The sequence below is a fragment of the Macrobrachium nipponense genome, chromosome 39 (genome assembly GCF_015104395.2).
Source record: "Macrobrachium nipponense isolate FS-2020 chromosome 39, ASM1510439v2, whole genome shotgun sequence".
Taxonomy (NCBI): domain Eukaryota; kingdom Metazoa; phylum Arthropoda; class Malacostraca; order Decapoda; family Palaemonidae; genus Macrobrachium; species Macrobrachium nipponense.
In genome coordinates this window covers 12,159,264-12,174,890 of record NC_061099.1, presented here as the reverse complement: position 1 = coordinate 12,174,890, position 15,627 = coordinate 12,159,264, and the positions used below count along the sequence as shown (strand labels likewise).

Sequence of the window (15,627 nt, the reverse complement as noted above, 5' to 3'; positions counted from 1 at the left end):
GTTTGTATGCTCAACTTCTTATTACTATCTATTAAAGGTAACCCTCCCTGGGTTAGGATAGCTATGTCTGTGGAAATGTATTTGCTTACTATTATAACTAAGTATAAATTATACTCTCTTCAGAGTTTGTATGCTCAACTTCTTATTACTATCTATTAAAGGTAACCCTCCCTGGGTTAGGATAGCTATGTCTGTGGAAAAAGTAACCTTCGGACTCTCAGACACATGGTCAATATCCAAGACTTGTTTCATGTAAAACTTGCTCAGAAGATTGGTTGATTGAACATACAGATCTTCCGTTGATGTAGAACTTGTTGCAGTATTTTTAGTTCAATTGATGGTACTGCAATATTTTTAGTGGAATTGATGGTACTGGTGTGATAGTTGGCAAGGCTAGGGACTATGGTAGTGTGTAAAGATGAAAAGATTGAGAATTATGGAGTACAGATATTAATGGTATACAAAAGATCAGTTAAGAAGGTTTGTTGTGAATGAAAGTATGAAAGTGGTGGATTTATATAGGTATTTTAACTATAACAAATGAAGGTAGGGTAAAGATGTGAATTGCAAAATATGTGGCCCAGGTCTCCTTTATTGAGTTAGCAGTGAATGGAACATGAAAATCAGGTTGGAAGTGTAAATGTAGATTGTTTGCATAGTATTAGGTCATGTGAAGGCTTATGTTGCAAGTTGATATGGGTTTATAACTGAAAATTTTTGGGAGTGAGGAGGATGCATGAACTGTCATTGAAGGCTATAAGGACTTTAATGTCCAGGAAGCATATTTTTTCCATCACATATATAACTATTATTTTTTTAGGTGCCGATGAGCAGACCCCCGTAGCGGAAGAGAAAAGACCTGCCGAACCACTTCCTTCTCCATGGGGAAGTGATACACAGCGCTTTTCTGATGTGATGAAAGGAACAGCGAAACCCAGACCAACCTCTCAGTCATCAGAAAAAGACCTCCCCCAGGAATCTGTGGTGTCTGCACCTCCAAACACATCATCAGCTTCATCCCCTTGCCCCACTGTAACTGCAGCACCCACAGTTGTAGCAGCAGCCACACAAGCTAGTCAAGTTTCCTCCTCCACGGCCACAATTCCTAGCCCATCTCAGGGTACAACAGTTGTAGTTGCAGTTACATCGTCAGCGAATGTAGCCTCTAGTAGTTCAGCAGTTACCACACAACAGAGTAGTGCTTCACAACCTAGTTCGAGTACTAACAAGCAAAGTGATACAAGACAAATACCTCGGGAGCAACGTGGGGTGCGTGAAGATCGCCGTGTTGGAGCCAGTGGTGGACACAGAGACAGAAGGGATTATGCCAGGGACCATCCAAGAGAATATTCGCGTGACCATCGAGACATGATGCGATCAGGAGGAAACAATATCCGTGACAGAGACTATCACCGTGCAGGAAGGGAAGGAAATTTGAGGAGTGGAAAGGAGAACAGACCTCTCCCAACACGCCAGTGGAAGGAAGACAAAGCAGATGCTGAGGGGTGGATCACCAAAGGTCCAAGGGAGCCACGCTGCCACAGAGATGCAAATCGAGATAGAGAGAGACCAGAGTCGAGGGAGACTCGAACACCTTTGGTGAATGGAGATTCTTCACCGCCACCTTCTCCCAAGTAATTACATTTTATCGTGTGCTCATTTCAGTGTTTAGTGAAATATTTCTCTTATTCATTCAGATTGACCATCAATTATAAAGGGGGCTTGCAACCCCCCTTCTCTTTCCCATTTGACTCAAAGGGTTCATGGTCAGTATACCATGTGGCACAGTCCAAGGCAGAAGGAAAACACTTACTATAATTGATGAAAAACCATTTACAATCATTATTTGTACAGGCTAAAGCTAGGATGACTTAGGGGAGGAAGGTTGGGAATATGATAATTTATTCTGCTTCAACTGAAAAAATAATGGTCATTAGGTTCATCAGATAAGAAATGAAGGAAAAGTAGTTAAAAAAAATGTATTCAGTGTTAGGATAGCAGCAGTTTTTATGTGCCTGAAGTTCCATGCCACATTGTAGGTAGATATATTACATGGCTTATTGTTAAGATGTTCACATGGAACAAACTCGAGGCTTATTGTTAAGATGTTCACATGGAACAAACTCGAGGCTTATTGTCAAGATGTTCACATGGAACAAACTCGAGGCTTATTGTTTAAGAGTTCATGAACAAACTCGAGGCTTATTGTCAAGAATGTTCACATGGAACAAACTCGAGGCTTATTGGTTAAGATGTTCACATGGAACAAACTCGAGGCTTATTGTCCAAGATGTTACATGGAACAAACTCGAGGCTTATTGTTAAGATGTCACATGGAACAAACTCGAGGCTTATTGTCAAGATGTTCACATGGAACAAACTCGAGGCTTATTGTTAAGATGTTCACATGGAACAAACTCGAGGCTTATTGTCAAGATGTTCACATGGAACAAACTCGAGGCTTATTGTTAAGATGTTCACATGGAACAAACTCGAGGGCTTATTGTCAAGATGTTCACATGGAAACAAACTCGAGGCTTATTGTCAAGATGTTCACATGGAACAAAACTCGAGGCTTTTATTGTCAAGATGTTCACAGGACAAACTCGAGGCCTTATTGTTAAGATGTTCACATGGAACAAACTCGAGGTGCTAAAGATAGGATAAATCTTAGCCCGCCCTAGTGGGAAACCAGTCATGTTTTGAAAAATTAGTCTGATACTTGGTAATAATTGAAAAAGAAGAAATTTAGGAGTGGGATGTGATGATTGTTTGCATCCTAAGCTTTTATATCCTAATGTTATGTAATATTTAATGTGTATTAAATCTGGTGAATTTTATTATTTCCCAGGACTCCCAAAACTGATGCGAAAGTGAATAGTGAAGAGAGCAATGCAGAATACAAGCTAAGTTGTTCGCAGTCATTAAACAATAATGATGGGGTAAGAATTGTGCAGAATTACCAGTTTATGTAAAATTATTACAAGTTTTGTCATTATGTAGTGTGTAGATTTAACGTTGTGAGTGACAAAAAATTTGTGGAATATACATGTTATATACATAGACTTTGATTAAAGTAAAAACTCCATTTGTTATGCGGAAACTAATTGAAATTTACAAAGTTTTAAGTGTAGTTTTCTCTGTTGCTATAGGAGCACAAAACAAGTTGGGCAAAAATGGCGTTGGCATCCAAGGAACACATGGAGAGATTGGCAGCCGAGCTCAAAGAGAAAGAAGAACAGGAAAAGAAATTGAGATTTCATACCAGACCTCAGACTAAACAACCTCAAGGTAGGTTCTTTTTATATTATGTGGTGTGGAGTGAAAGCATAATGTAGGTACATCGATGTTTTCTGTGGTGTTACTTTTACCCTTTGTATTTCTTAATGTTTATTTTATCTTTGGGAATCATGAGATGAAAGAATGTAAAATAAGTCCTTGGTAGTAAAAGGATTGTGTTCCATTTGAGTCTCAGTTTGCGTATTTGTGTAATTACCTTTGATTTTGTTAGGGAGAACAAACAGTACAAGTGTAGGTAGGCCATCAGTGTTGTTTTAAAACAGGTTTACCATAAAACCACATGGAAGTTTTTCTAAAATATCTTAGATTGAATGAAGAAAATTAAACCTTGAGTAGGCTTATCACTTTTGAAAGCCATCAAAACTAAAGTATTTTATCTTACGATTGGACATTACCCAAGTCTTGTTCGCAAATTTCCAAAGAATCATACAGCAGTCTCTTTTCCACATATCCTATTGGTGCTAGTCTTTGTTTGCTCAACATTTAAAAGACATTTAATAGGAAAAACTTCTCTCAGTTAAGGGGATCGGCTGCCTTAAAAACCCAAAAAATATGAAACGTATTCGATTTGCTGAAAAAAATTCTATGGCTTCGTAGAGCATTCAAGAATGTGTCCACGAAGTATTATGCTAAAATTCGCCTTACTTTCCTAGTTATGGCCTGAAATGTAACAATAACTTTATACCCACAAAACACCAGTAGCGCAAATGATTAGTCTGGTATAGTTTTTGTGATATATGTTACGAAAACTTCCTTTGAAATGAAATATATAATGTCAATAATAGCCTAATTGGCACCTTCTTAGTTATTCCTATACAAGACAAAGCACGCATCATGAGTTATGAGTCTCAGCGCGTGGCCACTGGCCAACAAAACGTGCACGTTATAAGGTCGCATTTTTTCACGCTCGCCAGCCTTGACTGAACTCTGTTTTCTGCGGTGTTTTTAGTTTTTCACCATGCCTAAAAGGTCCAAGACTTCACTTCATGCCTCTAGAATGCGGAAAAGTCAATTGGATATGCCCATTGAAGAAGTAGAACAGAGAATTCAAGAAACTAGTGCCATAAGGGGAATGAAGCGACGACAAGAGAGAGAGAAGCCGCGCAGCAAATGGCGCATGCTATAATCGCTGCTGACCAGAGACCAACCACATCCACCCCTAATCGTCTCTCTATTCGTTCATCACTGCTAAAGGGCAAAGATATTTTAGAAGAAGAAAGCAGTAGATCGGAGGCTGATATTATCAACGATAGTGAAAATAAAATAATGATGATAAGTGAAGCAAGACTTGAAAAATGACTTGAATCACAAATACCGAATTGTGGATGCAAAGTAATTCTGAGGATCCATTTGGCAAGGGATGGATTTGAGATACTAGTAAAAAAGATATGTCCTAAATGCAGAGGGAAAATGATTTCAGAACCCGCAAAATGCCCACCGATTTCTACAGAAGGAAGGAAGGCTCCAATTTACAAAACCAATGTGGCATTAATCTATTATTCTTTGTTGGTGGAAGATTATGGATTCGCGGGACTGAAGAGATTACAAGGAATGCAGCAACGCTTGGTATAAAACCAATGGGAAATAGCAAGTATTCACGCCATCTTAGATGTCTTTATGATTAAATAGATACATATTTTCAGATGAAACAAAAGAAAATCTTTGAAAATATAAGAACATACTACAGGAAATATATGGGAATTGTGCCCGATGAAAATGGAATACTCAGTATTGACGTATCCTACGATAGGACATGGATGAAAAGAGACCATGTTTCTAATGTAGGTATGGGAGTCATAATAGAAGTGTGCACAGGATATGTGATAGACTTTGAAGTGATGAACAAAGTTTGCAAAGCATGTGCCCCTAAAACGACTGAACTAAAAGAAATGAAAATAACAGAAGAAGATTTCAACGTGTGGAGAACCCTTCATGACGAAGATTGTAATATAAACTATGAAGGTACATCAGAAGGGATGGAAACAGAAGGCGCCATTAGGATGTTTTCAAGGTCGCAAGATTTGAGATTCCGCTACGCCACCTTTGTTGGAGACGGGAGATTCCAGCGCTTATAATAGTGTTTTAGCAATGAACGGTGGAAATGGACCGTATGAAAATTTAATTTAAAAGTGGCCTAAGTAGAATGCATCAACCATGTAAAGAAAAGAATGACTAACAGAATGGAGAGACTCAGAGAAGATGAAAAAGAAGAGAGAGTAACAAGAACTGGAAAAAGGAAGAAAATTTAGTGCTCTAAGTGGAAAGAATAAATTGTTGGATACAATCTTAACACAAAACGCAAATGAAAGTTTTCATTCAAAAATTTGGAACAGCACACAAGACTAAGTTTGCTGGAGCACAAAGATAATCAATTAATTAATATTCCTATTCATAATAATTTTGCAATTAATACTCAAAAATAAAAACTAAAACCATAAAATTAATGGTAGCAGTCTTTTACCTTTTTATGTACCTAAAACTTTGAAGCCCCGTTTCTCAAAACGTAAGTTTTTCACCTTCAAAATGTATCTCCTCCCTTAGTATTGGACCAATCTAAATGAAATTTCATATATAATATGGGGAAACATGGTAGATTTTAAAAAAAGCCGGGGATTTTTAATATTTTGAGTCTGATTTTTAGCAATGTTTTTCTAGTAATTTTTCCGGAAAAATTTCATTAAAAAAAGAAATAATAATAATTGAAAAATCAAAAATCCCCAGCTGTATATTGAAGGTCCATGTGTGTTTTATATGTGGTTCAAATCTCATCCCTTAAAACCAAAAAGCAAAGGAGGAGATGCATTTTGAAAATGGCCATTTTTGGCCGAAAAATGCTCTGGCGTCACAAAACCTAAGGTCACTGAACAAAAATTTTTTCCCCAGAAGTTCCACATAATATCCTTTAACAAACCCCCTATTTAACAACAACCTGTCGTTAAAAAAGTCGGAAACCGGCCGATCCCCTTAAAACATGAACATATGCTGTTCACTATGAAATCTTAGGATTGTAGAGTATGTTCTGTTAATGATACAAAATCCGTGAAAAATTGATGAGCTGTGCGTGTAGGTATAATCATGTAGTTTGAACAGACTGATTGTGTGCTGAATGGGCTGCCAATTAACCCTCCAAATTTGCAGTTTGTTAGTAATCAGTGTGGCATGAATAAAAAAAAAGTATTGTGAATTTTTTGTCTGTGTACTTTGAGAAAACAAGCAACGAATGTCATGGAAAAAAAATAAAAGTAATACCAGTCATAAATACATAAAATTTTAAATATTCTATTAATCTCATATTTGTTGTCCATCAACTCTCCATATCACTGGGTCACTTCAAAAATATTCGTTCACCTATGCAAACCCCTATTTGTTACTTGTACTCATATGCTTTTATTGTGAATTCTTTCAGTTCTGTTGCCATAACATGGAAAAAATATTTTTTTTTTAGTGTAAACAATTCAGTTTCTTGAATAGAGTGCGAATTATATATTCCATTCATACATTCTCACCTTGGCTTCCATAAACAATCCATATTTCTCCAGTCATTGCATACATCTTGATACCTAACTTACATCACCTTTTCTGTAACTATTGTCTTCTCATTGTGAAATCCTTCAAAATATTTACTTACTAACTACCGAAAGTTACTAGTGCCATTTGCTCATTGTCTTCTTTATCATCCATCCATTTCTCCTCCAAACCACGCACTTGATCACATTTACTGTTACCCAATAACTTCACCACAGTTACTGTTACCCAATAACTGCACAGCCAGTGAAAGCTGAAGGAAAAAAGAGAAAAAATGCTTAATTTTTGATAGCTTCACTTCTATATTTCTTGAAACATTGAGAGTATTATTGTGCAGGTAGTTTAAGATTTCAGAATGTAGGTTGCATGATGTACTGTAAAAGTATGTTTCTTAATAGAATATTTTTATTATTGCATATGTTTCTTAATAGAATATTTTTATTATTGCATATTTCTGCATATATCACGTTCTTTAATGGGGATACTTTACCAAGTTTTTTTGCTTTATTTCTCTTGTATCCTAGGTTTGCAGTTTGGCAACTTGTTTATAACAGTGTGTGTGTTTATAGGCCCATTAAGCATAAATTGTCTTACTCTAAGAAAGTACATAGCAACAATCTGAGAGATCTTGAAAAGGGACATCTTAGTGCACATGACATCATACTCCTCTCGTCCAGAAGACAAGGCTTCATTCTGGAGTATGAAATCCAAAGAGTCATGATTCTTTGCTTCTAAGGTCATGACTGTGGTTGCCTATATTGTGACATCTTTAGTTGTGAGTCACATTTACTACTCAGTTTTTCAGCTCAGAGGGAATTAATTGGCTATCCACATTCTCTCCATAATGATAGTTGCATACATGGAGACATGTGTTTCCTTGAGTATCATCTACCTTACGCTTCATGTTTATGGATAGTATCCCTTTCTTTGCCAGTCCGTTATTTCATGAAAGCTCCAGTGACTCAAATGACCCAGATGTTCCATGATCTGTTACTTAAGGGAATTGAATGTCTTATATCGTGATTGGCTCCCGGTTTCCTTGGTTCCTTTTCCTTGTTCTATCTCTAATTTGTAGTAGTTCCTTTTCCTTGTCCTATCTACTAATTTGTAATTAATGGTTGTAGGAACCATCTTTGCATAAAAGTTTTTCTTCAAGCCATTAATTATAAGCCCTTCGCTCCTACAAACTGTCAGTCTTACTCTTACACCTTACCTCCCGACTCCATACTCTGCCAGATGGTGGTTAGCATGGAGGAATGATGCTTATGTCTTTTGGGCAACTGGTGTGAAAGTAGGTTGTGCACAGTATGACTTTTCTACTTAGAGGATTTATTGGGGTGGTGTGACTGAGATTCATTTAAAAAGTTATTTATGATTCACCCTCTGCATTTTGAGATAAAACTCACTCAGTGTAAGGAAGTTTGTTCATATATGAAACAAACCTTCGGTCTTAACATTAGGATAATACTAGCGCCAAGCTGGAAACCGGTAGAATTAAAATTAAACTTGTGAGCTCCAGGGACTGTTGGCATCTATACCAAGTCACGGGGCATGTAGTACCCAGAATGACCTTGGCGTCCCGTGACCAGCCAGTTACTTTCCTACTGCCTTCAAGATGGGACGTGATTACTTTCTATCTGTTTTAAAGCCAGTTTTAGTTTGCCCGATTTGATTAATTTTCACTTTTTAGTCAAATTGTTCAGTTGGTGATATGAGCAACCATTAGTTTAGGAGTCAAGTTGGAAATGGCTTTTATCCTGTAATTTACACAGCCTAAGTTCATGGAGACTCATTGTTTGTATTTATGTACAATGCATGGGTAATCACAATATTAAAAAGTACAATACATAGGTAATTATAATGTTAAAAAGTAAGTGTTAGTGCACATTGAAACAAAATATCATTACCTGTGCTGAGGATAGTGTTGTATGATGTTCTTAGGAATGTAATGATTTATAACCTTGCAAGATGCAGTGAGCCAAATTCCTTGTCTTGCTTATGCTTGGAGAGGTTATCTGTTTTTGCTGTACATTTAAACTCCCTAAATGATAATAGGATATATTGTAATTCATGAATTTCTATTTAGAGAAAGTTTTGATACCCCGTGAGCGAGACGGCAAGCCTATGAGGAGAGATGGACCGCCGAGGGAAAATCGTCTCTCAAGTGAACGAGGAGGCCCCGTGCCATTCAGACCCCGTGATTCTGCCAGACCGAAGTCACCAAAATGAAGAACTCGACTCTGATTTGAATGTGGTGATGACGACGAACCAGAGACGGCTGCCCTCCAGGCTGGGGAATCACTTACAGGGAGCTTATTTAAATGGAAGGAATAATCATAAGACAATATGGTTGGTCTTGCCTTGTCCCAACACAGACCAACCCATTGCAAGCGAGGTTGTTGCATTTGCATTGCTAGTTTTGCTCTCCCTGGTGATTTCTATATTAGAACAAGTGTTGTAACCCCAGCCTGGTGACTCTGCACCCCACGTCCGGCCCAATTAGTGCTGTAGCACGTGGCTGCATCATCCTTCTCCAGTGCCTATGCTGCCTGCCATTATTATATGTATATAGTGAAAACATTGTGCGCTGTTAGCTCCGTATGCAATGTGCTCGACTGGAGAGTCAATTATGACCGGTGCCAAAATTATGGCAGTTTTGCTTAATTGTACAGTTGAGAGTTTATTTTTGACAATAATAGCCTTGTAAATTAATGAGAAAATTTTGGAGCCATTCCTCAGAACTTGGTGTGGCATTGTGAATTGTGTATAGCTACTTATATTAAAAGAGTGCTTGCCTGTGACTTGGCTGAATCAAAAACCATGAACAGCCATTTGAGTGTGTGATGGCAATGATTATTACTTGGGGACAATTCCTTGTCGTCGACAAGGGCTCCCTCGTTGGTGCTCAAATGAAAAACATTTTACAGGAATAGAAAAACATAGGAAACAACAAACCTTTAGTTGCATTATTGGCACCTCCCATTATTTTTGGCTGTGACCTAAGAAGCAAGTTTCTTCAGTGAAGAATATGTGGCTTGCTTGCTTTACCTAGAAATGTATCTTACATCATTGATGAATATATGAAGAGGAAGAAGTGTTTGTTATTATAGCAAATTCAAGGAGCTGCTAGTGAGTACATTGAATATCGAAGGGCTTTGTATGAGTGAAGTGCATTTAATCTACAGTGATAGCAATTCTGAATGCAGAGTTGTTTTATTTGAAGCGCGAATGGAGCAAGTGTTATGTGATATGCAAGTGTAAGTGTTTGTTGTTTGTAGTGAAGAATGGATAATGAGTGTATGCTGTGAAAATGGTTTGATCAAATATTGGGACTTGTGCCTGGTTACTTTTACTCTGTCTTTCGAGTGGTTCATGCTTGGTTGTGTAGCCCCTTGATCATCATTGACTACATGCTGGCATAAGATTGGGATGTGTGTATGCATTGCATAAATGGTGTTGATGTACATAAATGTGCTAAAGCTATAAGACTGGCAAGTAAGGTAAGGTTACCTCCTCTCATCCTGTGTAGAGACCCAGGTTGTGAATGAATGTCTTATGGAGTGTGACAAACTTTCTGATTAAAGTGAGAAAAAAGAAAAAAAACCTGTGGGATTTGCTAAGAAACCCCACCTTGGAAACTTAACACTAATCCCAAAGTTTGGGTGTGCAGTGATATGTAGTGATAACCGAACCTCAATTAAAACATAAAAAGTTTAAAAAATAAAAAAAAAAATTGATGCACTCTGAATGGTAATTATTGTAATGAAGACGAAATTATTTGACATTCGTGACAATAAATTTTCGTGTTTACTAGTTGGTCGTTTAGGAGTGTTTTATCTTGGGTGATCATCCTGTAGCTTGATATTCATCTTTGAAAAGCTTTGGGTGATTATACAGTATATATATATACATATGAATTTTTTCTTTCTAATTTCAAAGAAGATAGTGTTTGTACAGAAATGGATAATTTTTTTTTTGAAGATCACAACCCAGTCCAGTGAATTTGCTTTCTGTGGAAATATTAACAGTTAATGTGGTAATATATATTATACTATTGGATATAATAGGTTGAATTGATTGAAGGTGTGTGTCTGGACTGTCCTGAGCTTGGTTAAGTGGTACACACTACACAGACTGAGTGCATTTTATTTCCAAGTGCTCCTGTTTGCAAAAGCATTTATGATTTGTAAATGTCTTACCAGATAACGTATTTGGTTGTCTTCAGTGTTTAATGGTATACAGTTTTATTACAAAATGTGATGGCTTCCATAATTTCCATTTGCTACTGTAATTGCAGATGTATAGTATTCATATCTATATCAAATTGCTTATTGGCCTTGAGGCCTAAAGCTTTGACCCACAGAAATGATACCTAGGCTTAGCAGCCAAAGTGCTTGCAAGCAAAATTTGATACAAAAATTATAAATCCCATTTTAGAGTATAGATTGACAATTAAAAAGAATATAAATGAGCCGGCCTCAAAAGACTGAAACTGCTAATCGACGCAATGAGGTTGTGCACTCGTTGACCATTAGTTTTTGGATTTCTTCATTGTCATCATTCTGATTTTGTGTGTGTAAGCACCATGCCTTTATTGATGCATGTTAGTGGTGTGAGGTTGGTAATTCATAAGATTTGTTTAATTCAAGGGAGAAGAAAGTCCAAAGTGTTAAGAAGAAATTTTGCCTTTTGTCTAGAAGGGAAGTTCTTGAACACAAAAAGAGACAGCAGCATTACAATCAGTGGAGAATGGCCCTTTGTAATACTCCCTTTAATTTTGAGGATTTCGTTGTATAGATACAAGTACGTACTGTTATTCATTTCAATTGCAGACAGAGCTCAGACTTTTTTGTTATCAGTATCTTTGAAGGGAAAGGAATTATATAGGAAGTGAAGTATATTAGTCATATTGTGTACCTTGCATAGAAGTGTTTAGTTTCCTCCTCTTTAAGCAGAGTTATGAAGACATAAGCATATCCTCATTATTTTATACTGTACATGTCATTACTCACTAATAATAGTTTCCATTCAGTTATTTTAAGGAAAAATGATGTAGAATAGGTTCTAGTTGATGATTTGACTTTACTGTTCTTCTGGTTTCCAGTTTAGGAAACACCCTTGGCCATGGGTCATTAGCTGGAAAAATTCTCTCTCTCTCTCTCTCTCTCTCTCTCTCTCTCTCTCTCTCTCTCTCTCTCTCTCTCTCTCTCTCTCTCTCTCTCCTTCCTTCCTTCCTTCCTTGACCTGGAATCTAAACCTTTTCTAGATTGTATTTAGAGGGATGGGTGTTTAAACCGCGATTCACAGTTCCTTTTCCATGGACATGCAGTTTTGACTGAAATGTGGTGCATTGCCTGTGGATGAGTTTTGTAAGGAGTCGTAATGGTGTCCTCTATTATGAGTGATCAGAAATGGAGCCAAGGTCAGTGTGTCCATTCTTACATTTTATTATATTATTTAATTTATTATTACCCAGCTTTTTTTGTGGAGCCATTATTTTTAATTTGGGGGTTCAGATGAAAATTGTCATACATACGCAGCCATTTGTTAAAGTATGTGATAAAGGGAAGTTTGAGAAAATTTGTGGCATTTTACAGTGTAAGACATAATTTAGTTGCTTTTGGATTTAGTGTGATTATGTAAAGAGCAGTTTTGTTATGCATGCTTGCATTTAGCTATAATACAGTCTGTGTTTTGGTTGGATACTGATTTCTTTGGTGCAATTTTCCATTTAGCAGCATTTTTGAAGTCCCTGATAATACGTTCAGAGAAGACATCATTGCTGACTACAACTTTCATGTCTTTCTGAGGAAAGGGTTAATATATGTATATACATATAAATATATTGAGTTTGTATTCAGAATATATAAATATTTTCATTTGTTACCAGTCTGAGAAGTACAGTACTACCTACATGAAATAAGTAGTCTGCTGATGCAAAGTCATTGTGACGATCACTAGTCTTTTTCCCATTCCAAGTGCACGAACACAGGAGAAATGTAGAACCAGCCAGTGTGGTAGGTAACTGCTACTTTTTAAATGAAATTGAACTTTAGCCCAGTTAAATCACTTAGTACTGTATATATGAATTATAAGTACTTGCAAGTGGAAACTTGTACTATATCTAGAAAATATTTAAATTATGGTAGAGGCTTAGGAGGAGATCTTGAAGTATCTCTGTACACAAGACTGATTTCATTTTTTTTTTTTTTTTTTTTTTTTTTTTTTTTTTTTTTTTTTTTTTTTTTTTTTTTTTTTTTTTTTTTTTTTTTTTTTTTTTTTTTTTTTTCCCACCTGCTTGGTCCTACATGTGCGTGCAGTCTTGTAGAATTTAACACGCCCTTGTGTCAGTTTATATTTCCTCAAATGTGCGACTGACCACCACAGTTACTCAGGAACCACAGTACCGTCAGATGACAGTGATTGAGGATTCATTAGGTTGCTGTTGATGAGTTTATTTTGCAGTGGGTTGGGTTGGGTGGGTGGGAGGGAGGGAGGGAGGGAATGCTGTCTGTCTCACTGTTTTTAGGGTGCTGATGATTTTGAATAATTTCTATGAGATTAGGTATTGTGAATATCATAATGCACTTAAGTGTTGGTGACATGATCATAGACTTGGTGTAACATTGTGGCTTAACTGTTCATATAATGATCCCATCAGATACAAGGAAGAGATGCTGATGGGGTTTTGTGGAATTTCATATAGCCTTATCCCCTTTTCTCAGATGATGTGGATTATTTTATTTTATTTATTTTTTTTTTTTTTTTCTAAGATGTACTGCCACCAATATTGTAATATTTGCTCTCAAGTGATGTTAATAATCCTGATGTTGTTCTGTTGTGCTGTGCGCATTGTTCAGTTTGTCTCAAGTGGTTATATACTATTGATATGCCAATATGCAAGATGTGCAAGGTGTGTGTGCAAGTGCGCGCGATCTCAACCTTTTAATTTAAAATTGACATTAGCAATGTATTGAACTCCACCAGCCTCCTATAGAGTGATTCTCTGGACAGACTTTGTGAAGGAGGAAGCCAGGGTATATTATAATTCTTAATTATTATTAATTATGATTAGTATTCTAAGAACACTTCCATGGCTGTCACATCACTACCTTTTTCTCACTCGCTCAACACAAAACCATTTTATTGTTTCTGTTAAAAATTTAGTTTGACAAAATAAATTTCGCATGTGGTTTTCAGAACAGACCTTTTGACTTGAGTCCTTTTGATTTTTTATTTTGATTTTATTATTTTCTCAATTTATTTTATGTTTTTATGTGGGCTGTGAGCTGCTACCTGTCCAAAGATTTACTCGTATATATTTGTGGTTTGTTAATATCTAAGAAATATATTTATGCCTTGGATATGAAGTGGATTTATAGATAATGCTTCTGGTAAAATGACCAATTCATAATCAGGTAGTGTAACTTGCCCTTATTGCTCTCATCTTGAATACATACAGTATCTGTCAGCAAGCTGGGTGAATGGTACTGGCATTCCTTTCAATATTAATATTGTACGTCTGTATGAAGAAAGATATAGTTTTCTATGCTTGTCAAACTTGCATAATCAAATGCTGGTGATGATGCTGATGATAGTGTAACTATATAAAGATAGTTATGAAAGGATGAAAGGAAAGTGATTTCTAGTAACCTATTCAGAACACTCACAAGGAATATATTTACATATATCCAGTTGATTAGTGGTTTCTGTTTTAAATGCTTCCTTCAAAAACAGCAGCATATTGATTGTTTACCCCAAAGAAAAATATCAGAATTGTTTTTATGTAAGTGTCATTTACTACTGGATTTCTACCTAGAAATGGATAAACATTGAAGCTGATCCTTGGCATTCCCAGTGGTACCTATACTTACAACAAGCATAGACTCCAGTAATTTTATTTATTTATTTATTTTTTTAATACTTGGTCTCCAAAGTTGCTCCTAGCATTTGCACAAGTAGACTTTTTATTGCTTTCCAAGTTTTCCATTTGCAAATGAAGTAAAAAGGATGAGATGGAATAAAACACAGGTCACTGAACTATGTCCTTGTGTACTAATTGTCTGTCACTAATCCAGTTTCCAAGACCACTGAAAACGCTGTCATTGTTGCTGTTTAATGTGACTGATCATAGAGTAACCAAAAGAATTTTGAAAGTGAATCCACCCTGGTTACTTGCATTGTTTTTTCTATATGGAGAAGATACTGGAAAACATAATTTAGAAAGTTATCATGTTTTGTATTTCTTGCCTTTGAGTAACAACTTGGAAACATGAAAGTAATGGGAGTAGGGAATCCTTGCGTTCTGTTTTATTACTGTGACAAGATCTGAAATTTGTTGGCACTGATGATTCATGAGTCATCTTTGTTAAAAGAATGTCTACTGTAGAGTGCATCTGCCTGGCAATATTACAGAAGCCTTGCTGGAAGTAGAGGAGAAGGATTAAATGAGCAAGTTTCTTCAGTATCTCTTATAGAGACAAAAAAGAAAAAAAAATTGTTTTCTGTTAAAAGCATTGCATAGTTTGTCATCCTCACAATTAAAAGCATACACACCCTCTTTCCTCTTAAGATTCAACTCCTTAGTGTCTAGTGTCGTCCTTAATGTACTGAAGTCCTTAATAATACTTTTAAAAAAGTGCCACTTGGCACGTTATTGTAAAAATTGACTGCCATTGAAAAATGTAATATGTTACACACTGCATATACAGTATGGGAAGTAGGTCACTGTGTCCACGTGTAAGTTCATGTTGAGTTACAAGTACTTGGTGAATTTGGTTAATCAGTATTTACATTTTGCCT

The 15,627-nt window shown here is 36.4% G+C and overlaps 1 protein-coding gene across 5 annotated transcripts in view; it reads left to right on the top strand.

Annotated features, from left to right (window-relative positions):
• The window catches only part of LOC135210127 (la-related protein Larp4B-like), a 53,005-nt gene extending 37,620 nt beyond the window's left edge, over nucleotides 1-15,385 (top strand). For all 5 annotated transcript variants that reach the window (XM_064242942.1, XM_064242946.1, XM_064242944.1 and 2 more), the window contains exons 10-13: nucleotides 821-1,634; nucleotides 2,852-2,942; nucleotides 3,153-3,291; nucleotides 8,912-15,385. In XM_064242942.1, the coding sequence (XP_064099012.1) occupies nucleotides 821-1,634; nucleotides 2,852-2,942; nucleotides 3,153-3,291; nucleotides 8,912-9,054 (1,187 nt within the window). In that variant the 3' untranslated portion in view covers nucleotides 9,055-15,385. The remainder of the gene's footprint in view (nucleotides 1-820; nucleotides 1,635-2,851; nucleotides 2,943-3,152; nucleotides 3,292-8,911) is intronic.
• Nucleotides 15,386-15,627: the final 242 nt, after the last annotated feature.